At 41.4% G+C, this 21,749-nt stretch overlaps 1 protein-coding gene across 5 annotated transcripts in view; it reads right to left on the bottom strand.

The window, feature by feature from the left end:
- The window catches only part of LOC148423551 (mitogen-activated protein kinase kinase kinase kinase 4-like), a 33,127-nt gene extending 11,532 nt beyond the window's left edge, over positions 1 to 21,595 (bottom strand). For 3 of the 5 annotated variants that reach the window (XM_088414889.1, XM_088414890.1, XM_088414891.1), the window contains exons 1-14: positions 21,336 to 21,595; positions 21,031 to 21,096; positions 8,932 to 8,988; positions 7,248 to 7,373; positions 6,139 to 6,249; positions 5,962 to 6,052; positions 5,149 to 5,279; positions 4,995 to 5,049; positions 4,625 to 4,703; positions 4,375 to 4,550; positions 4,019 to 4,091; positions 3,016 to 3,226; positions 2,251 to 2,412; positions 2,046 to 2,132 (exon numbers count right to left, since the gene is read on the bottom strand). In XM_088414889.1, the coding sequence (XP_088271015.1) occupies positions 2,046 to 2,132; positions 2,251 to 2,412; positions 3,016 to 3,226; positions 4,019 to 4,091; positions 4,375 to 4,550; positions 4,625 to 4,703; positions 4,995 to 5,049; positions 5,149 to 5,279; positions 5,962 to 6,052; positions 6,139 to 6,249; positions 7,248 to 7,373; positions 8,932 to 8,988; positions 21,031 to 21,096; positions 21,336 to 21,392 (1,482 nt within the window). In that variant the 5' untranslated portion in view covers positions 21,393 to 21,595. Of the gene's footprint in view, positions 1 to 111; positions 313 to 2,045; positions 2,133 to 2,250; positions 2,413 to 3,015; positions 3,227 to 4,018; positions 4,092 to 4,374; positions 4,551 to 4,624; positions 4,704 to 4,994; positions 5,050 to 5,148; positions 5,280 to 5,961; positions 6,053 to 6,138; positions 6,250 to 7,247; positions 7,374 to 8,931; positions 8,989 to 21,030; positions 21,097 to 21,335 lie in introns of all 5 variants that reach the window. The other 2 variants (XM_088414892.1, XM_088414894.1) reach the window with 2 other exon arrangements.
- Positions 21,596 to 21,749: the final 154 nt, after the last annotated feature.

Genomic DNA, 21,749 nt, shown 5'->3' with positions numbered 1-21,749 from the left:
AATTGATTAGCCTTGCTAATAGCATTAGCTCCCACACCAGCAGCGCACTCCAAGCAAAAGGGAGGGGGGGAAAAAAAGCTTCATCCAGATGCCACCTCCAGATGTTTTCACCTCTGCGTCTGGCTCATATTCAGAAAGTGAAATGTTTTCCGCTTCTGTGTTGTGTTCCGGGTTTTTAGGGGAGCTTTTGGGGCTACCGGGGTCCAGGTTCTGTTGGTTCTGCAGGGACAGCAAATAAGCCTGCTGCTGCTGAAGCTGCTTCTGGAGCTTTTGGGCTTGCCGTTGCTCCTCCAGCTCTCGCCATTTGTACTCCTAAGTGCCAACATCAAGCCAAAGAATATTCCGGAACGTCACTGTACTCGTCAGGAGGCAAATCCACACTTAGTTATTTTTTAAATATAAACAGTGTGGCCACAATGTTGCTTGGTAATGCACTGATGAGGATCATGTACCGTAGAATATCCAGGACGTCAAGAAAATGAAAGGACAATCAGTAAAATTTAGTAATGAAGCGAAACGTTAATCGTTTGAAAAATCCACTATCAAATTCAATAACATAAAACAAATAAATGTGTTCTTTAACCATTTTTTAATTACATAATGATAGGTCATATTACATGGAGGGCTGTCGCCATGTTTTGGTGAAGGAAGACAAATTTGTGACTGTCATTCTAAATTGCTTTTTTAATGTCGGTTGGGATCTTGTATGCAGCCGAGTGGGTTTCTGGTTTGTATGCCAACCGCACATAAAACAGAAAGAAAGGGAAGGGGAAAAAAAAGGGTTTGTATACCAATTGTAAATAAAACAATGAGAATGAAGAATAGAAGTAAAAGAGGGGAGGGGGGGCACTCCACACAAAGAACTGGAAAAGTACATGAGGAGTCACTACAAATGGTTTAAGAGTAAGGATGGATAAAGTTAAAAAAAAAAAAGCCAGCAAAGGTACAACAAGCATTTACATAGCTGCTATGGAAAGAAACTCATTCGTTTCAAATGTTAATCATCTAAGACACTGGACCTCTAAATATTGCTGACTGTCCCTTTAAAAAAAAAATTCCAACAGCATCATGATTACATCATCTCATCTTGACCAGATTGTCATCCGACTACGGCTAAGACGACTTCACCTCGGCAACATCTGGAAAGAACACATGGGAAAGCCCAATTTCCTTTCCTGCGAGATGACAGACTTCCTGGTGACATCATCACTGAGGAACTCTCAAAGCAGCCTGGGAATGCTCTCGTCGACCTCCGCCGGTAACGACTCCCCTGATGTCTCCAAAAATATCAACATCGACCCGGGAGGAAATAGGTCATCGTATTTGGGGATGTTTTTTTCCTGTTACGCTAATGCTCTCATGGCTCTCATGTTAAAAAAAATGTCATAAAAGTGACCGTAAAAGTTGAAATCAAGTCAAAAAGTGGACATGTTTTGTCTTGAAGTATCACTTCAAACATAAAGAAGTCTTCATAAAGTGGACTTTTTTTTTTTTAAATACTGTACTATGCGACAATACAATTTCAAAAATAAATTCCCATAAAGTGGGTATATTCAACATGTTTATTGATTTTTTTAACAGCTATGCTCACGAGAAAAATCCTGCGTCATAAGTGGACATACATGGTTTGTTTTGTCTATGAGTGCTCGCCACACAAAGTCAGCGTAATAAAGTCTTTTTCAAACATTCTTAATTAGAATAATCAGCAAATTAACTTGATTTCAGGACAATACAGTTTTGTTGGTGTCAGTGATGATTACGCTCTGACATGCTGCAGGGATCACCTTCAAAATAAAAGTGTACCTAAGCATTGATGAAAGGTAAGGTTTATTTTTAAATCATGCATAGTTTGAACCCTTGCTTCGGTTGGCTTGACTTCTGCCTGAGGCAGGATTTTTTTTTTTTTTTAACTGAGGAACTCGAATTGCTTGAGCACTCATTTCACTTCTCGTATGACGTGAAAAGATGGCCACCAAGTTCACATACATGACTTTTAAAAGTGACGACAAAATACATCTAGACAATTTTAAAACCATGCGACTCACCAGCAGCATGGCCTGTTCGTGTAGCAGCTGCTGCTGCAGAATCTCCAAGTGCCTCTGCTCCTCCTCCAGCTGCCTTCTGATGTACTCCTGCCCAACCAACACAACCGCTAGCATTAAGACGCGAAAAAATAAAACAAAACAAAAAAACACACCAAACAAAACAAAAACGCAGCATCAGTCGGCCCTTTTGTATTGGTCATCGCACCTGTTCCCTGTCAGCCCGACGTTTTTCCTCCTCAGCCCGCCGCCGCTCGTCCTCCTCTTTGCGGCGACGCTCCAACTCGTCGGCGCGCCTTTTGTCATCTTGCTCACGCCGCCTCTGCTCGCGCTCCTGTTGCCGACGCAGCTCGCGCTCGCGACGTTGTTGCTGCCAAAGAGGTTTATTTTCAGACGTTTCTTTAGGTGCAGTTACACGAGATACTTGTTTTTTCAAAATTAAAATTAAAATTAAAAAGTGCTTTTTGAATGCAAAAATGAGTCGGAACACAATATACGGTGTTACCTTGTTTTTTGCTATTAATGGGGACCATGCCCAGTGATGTCCTAACCGTAATACAGACAAATTTTATTTTACAACACAGTGCATCAGCGCGTGGTGAGTGGCAGCAAACTCTCCCCGCAGCCTCAAGCATTAGCCCCGCCCCCCATTCCCAAGCTTCGAGTCAGGCTTAGCCTGTGTTGTCTCTCATGCCTGCGCTCAGCCCCCACCATGTACGTCTCCGCACAACTTTCTCACTCGCAGCCACAAGCGTACTGCCTGTTAAGAGTCATGAAGAGTTGTTGCCAAAACACTTTCATGACTCGTCGATGTAGAATGACAAGCAAATACGCGATAACTGAATGCAAATATGACAAATATGATAAAACAAAGTATATGAACTCATAGTTAAGCCAGTAAAATCACTAATACATGATGTCAATGTAGCGCTGCTTCATGGCGGCACAAAGAAAGAAAATATTGTGCGCTGACCTCTTCCAGCCGCCGCCGCTGCTCCTTCTGCTGCTCTATGCGCTTCTGCCGCTCGGCCAGCAGCTGGCGCTTGTACTCCTCCTGCTCTCGCAGCTGCTGCTCCTGTAGGAGCTGCTGGCGGCGCAGCGCTTCCGAGCGCTCCTTGTTCTCCTGCTGCAGACGGATGAAATCCCGACGCAGCGTCGACTCTCCCGGCACGTTGACGATGGAGCTGTCAAAACACCACATGATAGAAAACGTTTTCAATTGAGCGCCATATCTCAAATTTTCCGATTTGGACCAAAACGTCACGCGGCTCTAGAAGAACTCAGGAAATGGCCACGGTGAGCCAAAATGGCAGATTTCCTGTGTATTATCTGTTTCTTTTGTGTGGGTATACACGTATTTGACATGTTTATCTGATTTCAACTTCCAAAATGAAACTGGGGCTAAATTTTTCAAACAATTATTAGTATCCATGGCAATGTCCAATATGACCACTTGTCAGGGTAAAGTCAAACTGGCTATGGGAGCTGATTATTTATTATTATATTGTTTCAATTCTAAGGACATTGAGAAAAAACAAAACAAAATGGAAGCTCTCTTCTCTAACCCTTGTCAAGCAGAACTTTTTTTGTGAGTTTACACATGATAGACATGTATTCTAAAGTTTATGTTGACAAGTGAAACTGGCTTCAGGGCCAGAATATTTAAAACGTTCGTGAGCTGAGTTATTTGAGTTTCGTGTTTTGTGACGAGTCATCATATTTGGCCACCACTTGTTGTGACTAAATACGCAAATGTTTTGCAAATTTGCACTCTTAAGTTTATCTCATATTCATGCTAGAGATTAGGTCTCAATCGGAGTCTTTGAAGGAGCCATGGAAATGGCCAAAATAATTCCGATATTTGTCAATCCAGTACCCACAAGTGTGTACAGTAACACCCACACCCCGCTACAAAGACAAATAAATAAATAACGAGCCTTAAAGTGCAGACTTCCCGTGTTGCTTGTTTGTCTCACCTCGGTTCTCCTTCTTGCTCTGATGCTTCTTCCTCCTCCTCTTCACTCCCGCTGTATTCATACTCAGTTTCATCTGGAGAGAATGTGAAGTGCAACAACATTAACCTAATGCGTCTGATGGAATGGACTTCAGCATTGGGTTTTTGGAATTTGACCTGTCTCTCAAAATGCATCCTTATATGACTTGTGTCTGATGCGATTCTGTCTGAAACGTCTGAAATTGTCTTTGATGGTGTGGTTACTTTCAGAACGAGTATTTCATTTTGTGTCAACGTGACTGCGTTTTGGGGGCACCACTCGGACAATGTAACCGATAACGTTTCTTCAATGATGTGTCTTTGACGGCTCGTCCTCACCCTTCTCGCCTCGCTTCTTCTTGGTGCGGTCAATGTGGTCCTTGAGCTGGATGCGCACCTGCCGCTCGTTGGGCTGGTCCCTGATGAAAGGGTGTTTGAGCAGCTGCTCGGTAGGCGGCCGCTGCGTGTAGTTCTTCACCAGGCAACCCTCGATGAAGCTAAAGAACTTTTTGGACCTGCGAGCAACATCTTCCCGTCATATTTTGTTTTCCGCTTGAGAAAGCCAGTTCAACAAAGAAAGTAAGCGCACCATTTTTTGGACTTCAGTCGCGGAGGGGGATTTCTTGGGATGAGGAAGAGTGCCCTCATGGGATGCATGTCGCACAACGCTGTGGAGAAGACAAAATGATGCATCTCATTCCATTTGGAATTGTAATGGCCCTCGTTCAAGTTGTCCATCTAAGCCGGATTTTCCAAATCTTGTTGTCTATGGTACCAACTCAAAATCGGGGTCCACCTGCAAATTTGCTGGTTTCATATATAGAATCAGAAGACAGTGGTAAATATAATTACTATGACCCCTTTCACTCAGTTTTGCGACGGAGTGTCAGAGACTTGATGTGAGTGTGACTCATTACTGCTAAATATTTAAAAGGACTCGGAGTCCTCGGAGGACTTACGTGGAGCTCCTTCAGCCATCTCAATGGCTGTAATTCCACAGGACCACAAGTCACTCTGGAGAAAGGGGGAAAGAAAAAAACAATCATGGAAAATTCTGATGAATTGAGTGTTATGGGGGTCTGTGTTGAAAGGGGTCAACAGTAGAGTAAATACCCGGTAGTCATAAGTGGCATCCGGGTTTTCATCGCAGGCGATGACTTCCGGAGCCATCCAATATGGCGTCCCGATGAAAGTGTTCCGGCGGCCCACTGTTCGGTCCAGCTGAGCGCTGACGCCAAAGTCCACTAAAGAGGAGGGAAAGATCCATGTTCAATTTGATTATGATAGCATTTACATAAGCATTGACTGCACTTTATTGATGGTACAGGACTACAGGAAACCACAGAACATCATCATCAATCTGCCTTTAGCATCTTTTGTGTTCAGATTGCTATTTTGCTATATTTTCACATGCCAGCTGTTATATGCAAGGTAACATTTGAAAAATGTACTTTAGAAATCACATCTACTGATGAAGTAAAATCTTACGGCGTTTTGTACTTCGTTACGATCTTGTTATGTTAGCAAAGCTAATGTTAGCATGCGAAATAAGAACAATGTACAATGTTTAGAGCATCAAAGTTTGATGGAGTCTAGAAATATTGGTCTACTGCAGAGCGGTGTTCTTCCTAGTGTTCTTCCTTACCAGATTGCTAACTCGTTAGTAAATGCTATCATATTAGAATTGCATTTACTCATGTGAGAAATATTTCAATACCCAACCACAGGGCTTGTTGGTTTATTTACTCATCCTGTTACATTACTATATAGCAGAATAAAAATCTGGCATTTTAGCAGTTAATACATTCATCACATTTAAACCCGTCTGCCAGACGATCCCAAATTAACACAAGGGGGTCTATGCAGAGAGTTCTCATGCTAGCTGTCATAATAGTTTACAGTTCAGGACTTTAAAAATGTTCATACCGAGCTTGACTTCTGCGTTCTCAGTAAGCAGCACATTTTGGCCCTTGATGTCGCGATGAATGACGTGATGGGCATGAAGGTGAGCTAAGCCCTGGGAAGCAAAATTGTGACAAAAATGAGTAAAGTCACTGAAGAAGAAAAAAAACAAAGTGAAAAGGAAAGGAGCCATATCCTGACCCTGAGAATCTCCCTAGAGATGTAAGCGATCCAGTCCTCCTTCAGCGTGTTGCCTTTGGTGTTTTTCACCAAGTCCGTGATGGACCCGGCCCCACAGAACTCCATCACCAACTAGAACAGTGAATACTCGTGAGATGGAGGACATAAGGAGTAGTAGGGCAACGGCACCAAAGCCAAGACCCATTTGGCGGAATCTCCGCCACATTTTCACAACATGGTCACGTCACGTCCAGTTGCGCGAGCTTGTCCAAAGACTGCATGCATTGAGAGTTTAGTGGAAGGCTCGTAAACGAGGTCGCCACTACAACAGCTGTAGAAAGGCATCAAAACATGAGACTGCTTTTCGGAGGGAGAGTGAAACCGCTCTTAGGAAGTCGTAAAACTAAGTCGGGGTGTCCATAAATAAATCTGACATGGGTTTTGTTTATATTTTATCTTATTATTAGACGCAAGATATGAGCCCATAACCGGCTTGACAATATACCATGATTTTAAAACTCACGCGTTAGCAGTGAGCGAGAAGGCGGATAGCTCAACAGGGGAACCAATCAAACTTTTCCCCCTTTTCAAATAGTGTGGGTAGTTTTCGGTAGTTTATCCTCGCTGAACGGTGTGAGGGGGCTACTAGTCAGTAGTTAACAAGCGAGAGAGAGCGAGAGAGAGAATTTGTGTGCACGTGGATATGTGTGCAGAAAATAAGCGCTCAAGTGTCAACATTAAATGACAAAATCCACATTGTACCAATTATTAATACACATAATAGGCGGAGTGATGTAGTTGATCTCATATCAATCTTTTTTTAAAATATTGTTGTGCTGTCTATTTATACAAAGTACACATTTATAAATTGATGTGTTCAAATTTATACAAGAATTCATGTATACGTTTAATGTTGAGCTGTGGATTTTGCTCACCTAAGGTTTGACTTTATTTACATTATTAGAGTGGTAAATATTTGCTATTGTAACAAATCCTGTATTATATATTTAGTTTAAAAATCAAGACGTTTTGTTAATGTGTGAAAAACACAGCAATTTTTTACTACTGATATTTTTGCTCAAGGTTATCATTCTGTTAGAATCTGATATTGGCCCTGACCCGGCACTTACCCATAACTGGTCGTCATGTCCTGGTGGACTTTTCTTGATGAAGGCGCCGTAGTAGGTGGCAATGTTGCGGTGGTGTGAGTACTTCTTAAGCATGTTGATTTCCAGCTTGATCTCCTCCTCTTCGTCCTGAGTTCATTGCAAACTTCAATTAGTCAAATTTAAACGAATCACTTAGGAAGTAAGCAGACAGGTGGCAAATGGCGATAAGTCCTCACGTTTTAATCTGTTTTATTAACTTAATTTGAATCTGTTTTTATTCATATTAAAAACATTGAAAAGTACATTTAAATTCAACTCAGCTTTACTTGTGGAGGACTTTGGAAAACAATCAAAATAGGAATTTGGTACCCTTCACAAGCCTCCAAAAAACTAACAATTAATGTTTATTTATACTCTGGGCAGACTAATTCATCACCATTAGAGGAGCTTTGCTACATCACAAAAAGTAACCTCGCATGCAGACTGCACTCTGTCATTTTTGGGGGGGAAAAAAGTCTATTTCTATCTCGTCTGTTGTCCTGTGAACATAATGTGCATGTTTTGCTGTGTGGGAAGAAGCCGCAGCGTTCCTCAGCAGGACAACATTCCAGTTGATTCCCGTGCAGGGAGCCCTCATTGCCCGACATTCTAGGTTGCTGTTCATTTTAGCTTTGTTTTCTTAAACACGGTTTAAACCACTGGCGGCATCCATTTTTGTGAGGATGGCACGTGACTGTCGTTAAGGAAAAAAAAAAAAGGATAACATCCAAGGACACCAGACACGTTCAAGTCAAGCTGTGATGATGTCATCTAGTGTGTGTGTGTGTGCGTGCGCGCGTGACTCACACACATTCACTCTTGCCAGTGTGGTCCCCATTTTATACATAAAATCACAATATATTTGCTTAAAGTTTTCAAGCAATAATATTCTGCAACTCGCACATGCCTTGGTGACAGGTCCACCAAATGTGTCACATCGGTAGAAACCTGGGTGTAGCCTCGACTTCTTTTTTGAACATTACCTCCGCTTTCAAGAAAAGGAATGTCTCCCATGATTACTCTGCTTTTCATTAACTTCTCTTGTATTGCAAAAAAGTTGTCAAAATAAGGGCTACTTTCTTGACGTTTTTTTTTTAACCCTCATGACGACTAAAGCAAATGCGCTACAGCTGGAAACCACATACGACCAAAAAGTGTGTTTTATTCTGCCTGTGTGTGTGTCTTCCCATCCCGTTATAGAAGAGGAAGTGGAATGTGGGTCAGAGCGCATGCCGATGTGCTCAAAACACACACTGCAAAAAGAAACTCAGTCAACTTCAAAAGACAAACAGAAGCTCACGTTCTACCAGGCGCTTTTCAAGTCTTCCCATTTCCCCTGTTCTACAGCTTAGCGTAATATCATCATCTAAGCATAAGTATGTCTTAAAAAAAAAGTCAAATGGAAAAAAAGACACAAAAAAATCACCTTTGCAAAAGCTTAAACAATATAAAAGCAAAAGTGGAGTAAAACATGTTTTAAATGAGCTAAAAAATTTGCTAAAAAATTATATTAAAAAGTAGTTACAACAAAAAATACAGTAATGTTTAAAAAAGCAACCAAAGCTTGCCTGACGTAATTGGGCTAACTTTTCATTAGATTAAAACATAGCACAAATGCTATGCTATCATTTAAAGACGCCAAATAAAACAAATAAATCCAACTCACCTCTGTGACGTCCATGACCTTGATGGCCGCCAGCTGCCCCGTCTTGACATGTCGACCCTGAGGACAACAGTAAAAGAAAGTGTCAAGTGACAAAGACAAAAAAATAGATAAATACATAATAAAGCTTACTATACCGCAACAAATGTCTTGGCTTTTGATATGGTGTTGCAAAAAAAAAAAAAAAAGTGATTATGTTTTCACTTGAACATGTTGGCTGTGCAAATGTGTGAATTGTTCAAATGCAAACAGGCTAGCGGCCGTTATGCTACAAGCAAGATTGCTCGCATTCCAAATACCAAGACCATAAGGACAAGAGGGATTTGGAATGTGTCACAATGTGTAGCGAGAAGTGCTATTTTCAACGAGAACTGCTAAAAATGCTAACATGCTAACAGCTGGTATGCTATCAGCTAGCGAGATAGCACCCCAAATGCAACTGGCATTAAGGCACATCAATAAAGTTTTCATGGGGTGGGGATCACAAGACAAGGAGACTGTTTATTGTCAGGAATCACAAGACAACAAAGAACCGCAGACCCGAGTGGTTTCACAACAACATCATTCGCGTAGCGCAGAAAAATGCGAAACAGAAGCAGGCCGGAGAAGCGCTTAAGCTTCGCCAGCCATTAAATGCAAATACAAACGGAGCAGAAATACCAAACAGAGCAAAATAAGTCGGTGTAGCAAGCACTGCTAAGTCATCGCTTTCTAACTCCACGTACACACACACATGCACTTGCCTGGCCTACTGCCTTTTCAGGCTAAAGCTAAAGCCAAAATAAACGTTGCGACGCCAATCCTAACTCTTGCAATAGAAAAAAAAAAAAATGTTGTCTGGGTTGTTTGAAATGAACGGCCGCTCGTGTGGGAAGGAGCAACGCGTCGCCACGTGGTGACTTCACAGGCTGTAACGATTATAAAACACTTAAGACTCTCCGGGCATGACATCATCCCTTTGTCTTCAGTGGAAAGGACGTTAGGACGGACGCTGGGACAGATGATAAATATTAATCTAAGGCAAACAATAGGACGCAAAGGTAGCAAAAAGACAATTAAGCGGATGCTTTGATGGACACCTGGATGAGTGTTAGGTCAGACATTCGGAAGACATAAAACTGGGACAGATTTTTATAATGAATGTTTTGACTGATAACTGGATGGATGTAGGAGGGACGTTAGGATAGACAAGGGCGGACACTAGGACAAACACTTAGACGTAAGGTAGGACTGACGCAAGCACAGAAACAAGTATGGACGCTAGGATTGATGTAAGGTCAATTACAATTCGGATGGATGCTAAAGCAGTTGCTGGGAGGGTTTTTAGGATGGACACTAAGATGAACATTACGAACGATGCTTAGGCAGAGGCCAAGACATACGAAAGGACAGACGTTGATACGGACACTAAAACAGAGGCTAGAGAGGACATTTGGGTTCATGTTAGACAACGTCAAGGACAACCCTTCGGACACATTTTATGATGGAGCCACTAGATCGTTAACCAAGGACGGACGGTGGAACAGGCACTAGGATGGACACCCAGACTAGGATGTACAAGGGGAGCCTAAAATGCTAAGAGTTTGGTTGCTAACATTTAAAGAGAGCAAAGTGGATTGGGCATAAAAAGTACTGAAGGAGATGTAAAAACTTTTTCCATCCTGCGCTGTATTTCAAATGAGAATTGCTAAAACGCTAGCATGTGTGATAAACACAACAAGAAAAACAAAAAGCGAAAAGAACCCAAAACTTGGAAGTTAGTTCCAGTAATAAACAGGATAGACTGTGTCTTTGTGTATTAACGTTGTCGCCGGGCCGAAGAACAAAAAACGCTCAGTCAGCAGCGTGGCGGCTTGAAAGGGTCACATGGGCAGCTGTCCATGAATTGATTTACTCACAGTGCTCAACTTCCCTTCACGCACGGTCATCCAACCGCAACCCCCTCTAAACTTCCAACTGCCACGTTTGTCAACATGCTAACGACTAAGAATCCGCAGCCGTTATTTCATGCAGAATTGACAAAGCTCCTTCGTGTGTCAGCTAGCTAACCACAAAACAAAGAAAGACAACTAAGATAAAAGTGTCTGAGTTTTACATGATATCCGTAACAGTCTAATTTTACGTATTGTTGCTGCCACGAAAATGAGCTAATTTTAGGTATTGTTGCTGCCACGGAATTTAGAGGAAAGTCAAGAAAATGCTGCTTGATGCTATACTATCGCTAAATGATATACTGAAATAAAGGTAAGCATTTGTGTGCATGTAAAAGTGTACGCACTACATTTACCGCAGATAGGATGAAGACGAGGAAGGAGGGGGCTGGATGCCCACCCCCAAAAGGAAATGCCAGGGCAGTGGTGTCATTTTATAAAACACACACAAACACTGGCATCTGAAAGTGTGTGTGCGCGTGTGTGACATTAGAGGGACAAGGCCTTCTTTATTGCGCCCCCTCTGGGCTTTGAATCATTGCACAAGAGGCCAGGTGCAAGTTGCTATGTAAACACACACACACACACATGCAAATATAAATGATCTAAAACAAAATAAGTTATAACTTCCACAGTGGGTAAAGTGGCTAAAGACAACCCCCTTCAAAAAAGATTTGAGGTGAAATTCAAGGTATGAAAATTAAAGCTGCCGGGAAAGCTATTTGACTGAAATTGACATAATAAGAATTCAAGCTCTTCCATAAAAAAATAATACGTCGGGGCACAAAAAGTAGGGCCCGGACGTAAACACCGACCAAAAATAAATCAGCAAAACGGCCGATATTTGCTGATTATTTTAAATTTATGCACCCCCACCTTTTACAGTTGCTGTATATAAGCAACACAGTACAGGTGTCATATTGTTGTATATTAAAGTGATTTAATTGGCAGGATAATAATACGTTGAAGCCCTTCAGAACAGTAAGAATTAAAGCTGTCCACAGACGCACCCTGTGAAGAAATAAACAAGGCCTTCCTTTGGCTGAAGTAACGCATGAGAGGAGAGAGTGCGTGGGGGGTGACGAGTGTCATGGGATCCCATCGTAGTACGGCGGTGGCATTCTGGCCACGGGTGCAACTTTCCATAACGTAGTTAGCCAGCGGGCTACTTTTAGCCTCTCGGAGTTCTTCTCTCCACCGGAAGGAAGCTTGTTATTCCCCGGCTGAGGCTCATTAGCGTTGATGGCGGCTGACTGGGAGGTTGAGGAGATATGAATCGGCGCTAGGACGCTATTAAATCCTGTTAGTCAGTCACAAGCGGAGGCCTGGGACGAGGATACATGTCGGGATGGAAGCTAATAGCGCTGCGCTAATTAAATGCTGGTGAACAGAGATGCTATCACAGCGGTTGGGAAAATCCTGCTCCCAAACCCAGTTTGACCTTAACGGCATGATATTTGTTCGGCGTGTCTTATATGAATCGATACAGGATGTCAGCTTATTTGTTATTATGTTTAAAGTGTTATTTTCCTTCATTGATGCATGTTTCTTTTGTGGGTGGCATGTTTGTACAGGGAATTCTCAGGTTATGCAGTACTGGAACTACGCTGTTTCCATTTTTGCGCTCCGTAATTTTCTTGGTATCCACACCGTTTTTACATTTTTTTTTTCACATCAAGGACCCAAGAAAAGAAAGCAGAATCTTCGATCTATCCTTATTGAGCCAAAAGGAAAGCCAATACGTTACGATGGAAAGAAAGCTGAATATCATCAAAAGGTTGGAGAAAGGCGAGATGACGCGTATTTGGACTTTTATTCAAACATTTAGAAGGTATTCAGGGGTCTTAAGGGGTTGATACCGACTGTCGCGAGAAAACATGCAAAAAGGACGCCATATTGTTCTGTTTAGGTTCTGTTTTTGGCCTTTCGGAGACCCGACTACTGATTGATGCTTAGTCAGATTTGGCGAAATGATGATAGCTTTGCGGTGAAAAACAGCTAGCTGGATGTTGCCACCGCTCCCTCCCCAATTGGGGCTTGTGTAAGGTAATACCTTAAGTGTAGTGTTGGGGAATTTACATGCAGCGGAAAGAAGCGAATGACATGTGACTAATCCCCGTCGAGCAGAAGCTGCTTAAAGGCAACAGAGCCTATCTCAAATAGACGGGGAGCGGTGACGCCAGACAAGGCGGCTAACTCAATTAGCTCATTAGCATCTGTGAATGAAGTGACTCTAAACAGTACGATTCCTAGTAATAAAAAGGCACATCGACAAAATACAAGTACAAACTAGGTCAAGAATGAAACCAAGTTGCTAGCTATACTAACTCTATGAGCAGGGATGATATTAATGTCTCGCTACAACCCGCTAATGCTAACAGACTGCACTAAGCATCATCCGCGTGTGCACACGTGCGGTGGGCCATGTCATCATGTCAGACGTGTCTGGTTTGAATGGCACGTGTGAGCAATGGAGCGCGTCGGTGCGCCCGCGTGGTCAAGCGTGTCTGGGTTGTGTCAGAGATGTCGCTGGCCTACTTTTGCCAGCTGTACGACTCCCTGAAATAGAACACCATTTATGATAACAATAACTATAATATTTTGGATAAAACATACAGGCTTCCTGTTAACATGTACAAATACAATTATTCAATGAGATTCATGTTTGGGCTTGTAAAAGACAGTGGGGGCGTCGGTACTTCATAAATTTCAGTTATGAGCTTTTTTTTTTAGGTATCCAGTAAAACTGTGTCTCACAGATATTTTTATGTACAAATATTTAAAGAATTTACAGTCTTCAAAGAACACACAAACATCAAAGACAACGCAGCATAATCAACTAAGTTATCGCTAAACAACAACACTATTCAGGCTTTAATTCACCTTCCATGTTTTTGTAGTCAAGATGAATTTGACTTAACAATGTTAGCATCATCGCTTTGTAGCTCATTTACTTTGATTTTGTAAACGGTCAATTGAATTTTCAGTCGAGGCATCAATGGTTCTAACGTTAAAAGAATGACACTCCTCTTCCATTGCGAGCGTCGTAGCTCCATCGATACGAAAAGACAATTCAATTTTTAACGCAACTCAAAACATTTACGTCATGGATCAAAGGGCCGGGTGGGCAAACCGTTTGTCTCTGCGCTTGAATGGCGGCCGTAAATATCAATGACGCCAGCTTTGTGGTCAGTGTTGTTGCTGAGGTAACACTTGGTTTCACATGGGGAACATTTGTCTTTGACCCCCGCCAACCAAAAAAAAAAAAAAAGTCTTTTGTTTGGCTTGGATTAAAAGCGGACAAGGCAAACTTTTAGGACAAAGGCATTGTGATGACATCATCAACTCCAGTAAGAAGATGATTCTCTTTCGGTCTTGTGTTGCATTGAAGTAGCTTCATTGTTTAATGAAAAATTGTATATTTACTAAAAAGTCATTGGACATTTTTTGGACGTTAATTGCCTTTAACTCATTTAGTCCCCAAAAAGTATTTTTTTTCTTTTTTTTAAGAATCCAGACATGAAATCTAAGAATAGCTAGTACTCAGTAATCAATTACGGGATTTTGACTATTTTTGGGTAATTTTTTCCACTTCATTCTCACAGTATTTTTGCCAAGGGATGACACACTCCTGGCAGTGTGATAACTAAATGGTTGAGCCATGCTAAAATTTGGCATCTTGTCACCATCTGGGTGAAACTTCAGCTTCTCGATGTCTTCTTTCAACGCGTTCTCTTTGATGTGAAATGCCTTTGATATAAACAACAAAGATTGGACTAAATACTGCACAGGGGTTGAGTATAAAAGTAATCATTTAATAACTTTAATAATTGATTAGTAGATGGATAAGTACCAGCCATATTTACACAAACTTGTAAAAAAAAATCTCTCTCTCTCTCTCTCTCTCTCTCCCTCTCTCCCTCTCTCTCTCTCAACAACTAACTTCAGTTCACTGGCAAGTCAAAAGCATTTTATGTACACAAAATTATAAGTCAGGTTTGTTTACGACTTAATTGTCTGTTACAAAACTCTTGAGTTCATAGAATTTAAATTCAACAACAAACAACAAACTACAGAAAGGAAACAGGACTCACAAACAAAAAGAAGCCAACTAGCAAAAAGGTTATTGTCTTTCACAAGAAAAAAAAACCGTTTTTTTTGTGCTTTTTTTGTTTATATGAACATGCATGTTAAGCTCACTGGGGCCATTTTACTTAATGGTGTCAAAAAAAAATAATGTCTTTGACTTTCAATAAACATTGGACTCGTTTTAATTCTATATCAAAGATTTATGATGGGGAGCAGCTGGCAGACAGATGCCAACACACACAGGATGTAGGCGTTCCACGACCATCGTTTACATTGAAGCTAAATACATCCTATATATATATATATATATATATATATATATATATATATATATATATTCACTTGGCATGGCGGGCGTGGCCAGAATCAGACCGCCCAGAACGTTTTGCGCAAACGCTTTCATCACATTCCTTCAAAAAAGGCCTGCGGGGGTAATAAGGGGGTTCGATGGGGGGGTAAATACAGGGTCAAGTGCCGGCGAGGAGGAAGGGCGAGGCCTGTTGAGTAACATGGTGGAAAAACAAAAAAGCATGCGGGTAAAAATTGGTGAGGATCGGGTAACGGGAGGCCCTGAACACAACAAAATGATCTCCCACTATACTGTAACTGATCTGACGCTTCTTGAAATAGCACCTCCCTTTCTAAGTCTCTTTTTACACTAATTGTTCTAAAAATACTATATATATATATATATATATATATATATATATATATATATATATATATATATATATATATATTCTTTATAGACAGCTGCTAGTCCGTATCAGACTCTTTCTGACAAAGTTTGGCAAATAGCTCCAAACAGTGTACCTTCCACACAGCTACTTTGCAGGAGATTACCACCCCCTTGCCCCTGTGTCAGCCGTTTTCTTCCACCCTTGGAGGCATGACGGCATGTGCGTTTGAAGGCGGCTCTGCCCCTCCTGCAACATACTGACCCACAATTCCGCTGTGCCGCCGCATGCTAAAAATAGATGGGATATAACCTACAGTTGGGGGGGGGGGGGGGGGGGGGGGGGGGCATAGCTCCCTTTGCAAAATACGTGCACAATTTTATACATTATGATGTGCATCACCAAGTTCTATGTAACCTGTATTACAGATGTTCCAGATCATCTCTTTTGTGGTTTCTCGGTTTGAAGGGCGCAATGTCAAAAGGCAGCAGATCATTTGTTACGTTTATTGCCACAATATAATCTAAAGAATACAAATTAAGAAAGCAGAATCTCTGTGGCTCTCATCCCACTTGAAAATAGTTAAGAAAAAAAAGAATGGATATGGCAATTTGGCAAACTTTAACTGTGCGAAATATGGATATATTACACTCAAATAAAGATTAAAGGATAAAAATTTAATAACAATCTAATAACAATCACATAGGTTTCCCTAAAAAAAAAAAAGCTTCTTATTTTTCCACAAACAAGAACGGTAGCATCAACAAATTGACTTAATCTGCCAGGAAACAGACAGGCGTTCATTAGAAAAGAGGGGAGACGCATCGCCATGGCAACCAAGCGACTCCCGCCTGAAGTTTGTCCGGCCTGACAGCAAAGACCTGGCGGGAAGCCGGCAGAGTCTGCCCGGCGACAGGAGGAACGCTCACGCTCTTACAGCCTCTACTCCAATAGGAGGATCGCATCCCGGTCAGCTGCTCTATGAGGATGAGCGCCGGGGGCCAATAGCGTGGCGGGAGGGATGGCCATGTGACCGGCCAGGACCAGCCCAGTCAAAGCGGATGAAAACAAAACGCTAACAATATTCGGGGCTGTGGTTACACAACACACAGGAGCTACATGGCCCTAACGTGGGACTGTATGTTGCCATGACAACCAGGAGAAAAAAAGTGTGTATATAAACTATACATAATTACTAGTGTGTTTAGCCTTTCTAAAATTAGAATTCAAGATACAGAAAATGATTATGAGAGTGCTGGCGCTAATGCTACGACAGAGTGGCTACCGAATAAAAAAGTCGACCCCGTCGAATTGTTACCCTATTTTTTGAGACATCAACAATTTTATGAACTGAATAATGGTCCCTTGGCATACAATGAGATTCCTTGTTAGTGCACCTAACCTCGCTGATGCTGAAACAAAATAGACATTATGTTCTGTGAAATATTGATGTGCTTAGAATGCTAACCATAGCTGCCACAGTCACCAACAACTGTCAAGGTGAGTTTGTTTATCATATTTTAGCATATTAGCCAAGCGTTCAAGCTATGTGTAGTGTAGACAGGTTGCTCTACCCATACCTTGCCTTGCTAGCATTAGCTTTAAAAGGAACACATTACAATCGTAGCGAAATACCAACGATTCAAATATGGAAGTTTCTACTTGAGTTTCGAGCCATAGCAAGCCTTCTTTTTACCGGAGTGCTAGCCAAGCATGCTAACAACAAACCGACCCGTCAAAGCAAATATACATTAATAGTCCATGACAAAGAACTACTGATGGGGATGCTAGCATTAGCCTAGCTTTCATAAACAATCCACGCTACAGCTCCCTGAATTGACGGGCGGCAGATGGCCACCCGTACAGTCACAAACACACATAATACACACAGCAGCTCAGACGGATGAACAACTGTCACTAAGGAGTCGGACTAGACGGACCATGAGGCCTTGGGGCGTGGGTGGGGGTTTGGAATAAGCTGTGTTATTATTCAAGGGCTAGGGGCTAAGTCCTTTTCTTAACAGTCTCACTCACAGCTCAGACCGGGTCTGATTCGCAGAAATGTCTTGCTACAATAAAAGAAATATAATAGAAATATCACAATATCATCAAAATGTTGCGGTATCACATCCTGAGCTGCTCTGCGACTTCCATCATTACCCAAATGCAACTTTGCACAAATAGGCTTTGTAAAGTCAGACAGGGCGTCGGCGAGAGCTAAAGGCTAAGCTAATATTTATCCACGCGGACCTCAAAAATAATATTAGCGCTGTAGCTTCTCCACAAAGCCCACTTCTTGTTTGCTGTTATGCTGTTGAAAGGTCATGGAAGATAAGAGCAGAAAAAGTTCCCGGCCGCATATTTGTCATCGCGGTATCACTTCCTGTGCGGTGAAAAGGTTACAACAGACGCCATCGTCGGTCCACTTTGTATCGCCGGAACGTCTGTAAGCTCTCTTGGCATGAGTCCATGTGACTACACTGTGCTTTGGACTTTTTCCCACAGAACCGATAACTATTATACCGTTCAGTATATGCGTATTGAAAATTCCGGGCCATGGAGTGGCATCTTGAAAATATTCAGTCTGCCTCACTTTCGCCACATTTTGTGGTGTTGCAGCTCTGAAAAGGGTTTTTTCCAAATGTTTACAAATTTATTTAAAAACAACATCAATAGAACACAAAACGTGACTACATTTTGAATACATTCCGGATGCACCATGCGGCATTTTCACTTTCAAATTAAAATCTATATCAATGTTTTAATACTGTTGTTCCTGACAACTAGAAAATTAAGTCATGACAATCAGATCTAATTTTGTCTTGCATAACTCACAGAATGATGATTGGACAATACGACTAATGCATGCTAACTACCAATGCTAACAATGAAAATCTTAGAGTGAGATATTAATCTAACATAACACAACTCATAAAAACACTTTACCCTAGCATTTATCTTCAATCTTGACTGAATTGCAACTTTATCACATAATAACTCACAACAACATGTTAACTCATAACAAAAAAACATAGCTTTGTTTTACTGATCCAGAAATTTTGCCGTTTCTGTGCCGAAAAAGCTAACGTGAAATATTTAAACGCATGAGCATTAAGTCACCATCGGCTTTTACAGGTGTAGCATATACATCGCTAAAGTGAGTTTTACCATCCAATCATTTCTTGTTTTGTTGTGTTTATTAAATGTCAGCATGTCAACATCTTCCTCACTTTTCCTCGTATTTCCTCGCGAGCGTGTTTTTTTTTTTTTTTTTTTTACCTTCTCTATTTAGTGTGGGATAAGAGTCGTAAAAACAGGATAAATTAGTTCCTTGCCAGGTTACGGGGGGATTCCCAGCCCACCCTCCGTGTGTGCACTAAAAAGTACCCCATGGTTCTTTAGAAATACAACCTCGTATTTTTGAGGCCGGTGTTATTACTACGATGACGTGTGATTTTCCTTTATAATTTCCACTTTTGCTTCCCCTCATATTTATTTTTCCGATCGCTCCTCGGTCCTGTCACGTTTCAGCATTTCTAGGTTAGATGCGTGCAAAGGGCCGTGAAAACAATGGATAAAATGTTGTGGTTCATGGAAAATTTAATCTAAACTCATAACAGCCAAGATTTGCCTTTTTCTCGTCACAAATATTCAAGTACAAAGTGGAAATAAGGAACAACAGTTTGTGTAACTCTCACTACCACTACTACTAGCCAAGACAGCTTTATTTTATTTTTCACATGGGCTAACTCGATGCGCCTTATAAATACAACATTTGGAGACCACTACAAAACAATTGAAGTTATTATTGCTTATTTTGTGTCTCAGGCCTCACTGTGCTCTTGCAACACCTTGGTGCCAAGGTACTACTTGGGAGTGAGTTGAGGAGCTAATTTCAACCATTGCAGTGCTTTGTCACTAGCTTTTGCTGTCAAGGAATTGAGGCACTACTTTGAAGCAAGTTGAGGCGTTTCACTCACACAAAAACAGTGCTTTAACTGCTAGATTTTGGCACTTTGGTGTCAAGGGACTATGAAAAGTGAATTGAGGAGCTTCACTTAGACAAAAGTAAAGCTTTGCCACCATTTAGTAGCGTAAATCTTTCAGAGATTTTTAGAGAGTGGGCTCACCGCAAGGTGTTTGTCTGTTCATTTTTCATGTGGTTTTCCACAAATGTTAATATTTTAAATCAGGAATTACACAGAAAAATTAATATGGTGAAAGTTTGTTTTGTTTTTTTTCCTCATTTGGCTATGGAGTTCAAAGATTCATAGGATAAAAAAAGACCAAACGAGATTTCAACCTGAGCACATTGTTTTTTCTATGAACAACGGACCCACCCCAAAAAAAAAGCACAAAAACAAAAATTTTAAAAAAATCACCAAGCGGCTCATTCTATTGGCCGGTACCCTAATATTATATCAAGACAGTGCTTCTCAATTATATTTTGCAAAGCCACCTCCTAGGAAAGAGAAAACATTTCACGCCCCCCTGCTTGCCTTGATGACTCTTAATAAGATTATTATCTATAAAAATGGTATATCTAAAGTGTTATCTTTTTTAACACTGACACAAGGACAAAGCAATATAAAAAAACTTTCAACAACTGTTACCTACTTTTTTTTTTTTACAGCATTTATACAGGTTAAAGATTTGTCTAAAACAGGGGTGTCAAACATTTGGCCCGTGGGCTGGTTCTCGCCTGCAAATGGGTTTAATCTAGCCTGCGAGATTATTTTGTAAAGTATAAAAATGATCCGTTTGTTAAATAAATGAATAACTTGAAATGCTATATGATTGTTCGTAATGATAATGTTTTATTAGTACAATTCTGGACAGTGATAAAATATACTAATACATTTGAAGTTGTTGATTTAAAGTTATATAAATATATACACCATGATTTTATTGGTCCGACCCTCTTGGCAATAGATTTTCCTCCATAAGGCCCACAAGCTAAAATGACTCACACCTGTGTTCGAAGCAAAAAAAAAAAGTGTATCAAAGTCACTGAAAAAAATATGCCAATCCTTTCCTCCAATTTTATCACTATAATCATCTGCCCCCCCCCCTTGCATTTGAAATAAAAACGCATTATGATATCAACGAAGAAACGTAAACGTCCTACGTCATCGTATCGACACTGTATCGCGATAACCGACGATGTGGCGGGCCTAAATCCCTCACCGAGTACCGAGACATTTAGGGGCACTGTAGCGAGGCCAAATGCACTAACACCGCCCATGCAAATGGCGCCGCGTAGCCTGTCAAGGAGGTAGAATCTTTTAAATCAGTGCAAATGGAAGTCGTGCACGCCATATCTAACTGGGGCGTGGATGACACACACACACAAGTGTGCGCGCGCGCACACACACCTATATATATAAATATATATATACACTAACCTTGTATACTTGTCCATAGGTGCCATTTCCCACCACTTCCACCAGTTCAAAAATCCCAGCAGGATCCTAAGAAGCGAAACGAGCACAACCGGTGATGAGTTAACGGAGCTGTAATTGAGCAAAGGGTGTGTTTGATGCAAAGGCCGGCGGCGCCCGTTCACACTTGGCCGCAAACACACACACACACACACACACATTTATAGCGGGGCGGATTAGACAAAGAAGAGTCTTGCTACAACATCGCCAACGGACATCTTTCTTGATTTTATTTCGGGATTAAACGTGGGTGTAGTCAACGTATTTACCCGCAGGGATGCTAGGTCGATATCCACCAAGCTTTTGGCCGGAGAGTCGTTCGCCATCTTTAAAGCGGAAAAAAACTCCAGGCGAATATGAGCGAAATGGCGAGTTTCAAAATGTCCTTCACGCCGACGGCGAACGTCTCATCGTCGATTTTTTGTCCCCGCGGCGTTAAATCCTCGCCATTCGCGGCTCTCCTCTCATTTCCTCTCTCGATGCTCCGCTCCGGCCCGTGCTACATTCCGACTGGGGAACCCACAGTGAATTGGGCTCAGTCTCTCTCGCCGGGCGCATCCTCTTGATTGCCCCGCCCCTTTTTACTTTATCCGGAGAGAACCCGGATGTTCATTAGCATAAAATAGATAGATAGGTAGATAGATAGATAGATAGATAGATAGATAGATAGATAGATAGATAGA

Source organism: Hippichthys cyanospilos, chromosome 5, assembly GCF_059441005.1.
Source record: "Hippichthys cyanospilos isolate Australia breed blue-spotted pipefish chromosome 5, RoL_Hcya_1.0, whole genome shotgun sequence".
NCBI classification, from domain to species: Eukaryota; Metazoa; Chordata; class Actinopteri; order Syngnathiformes; family Syngnathidae; genus Hippichthys; species Hippichthys cyanospilos.
This window is presented reverse-complemented; position numbering and strand designations above follow the sequence as displayed.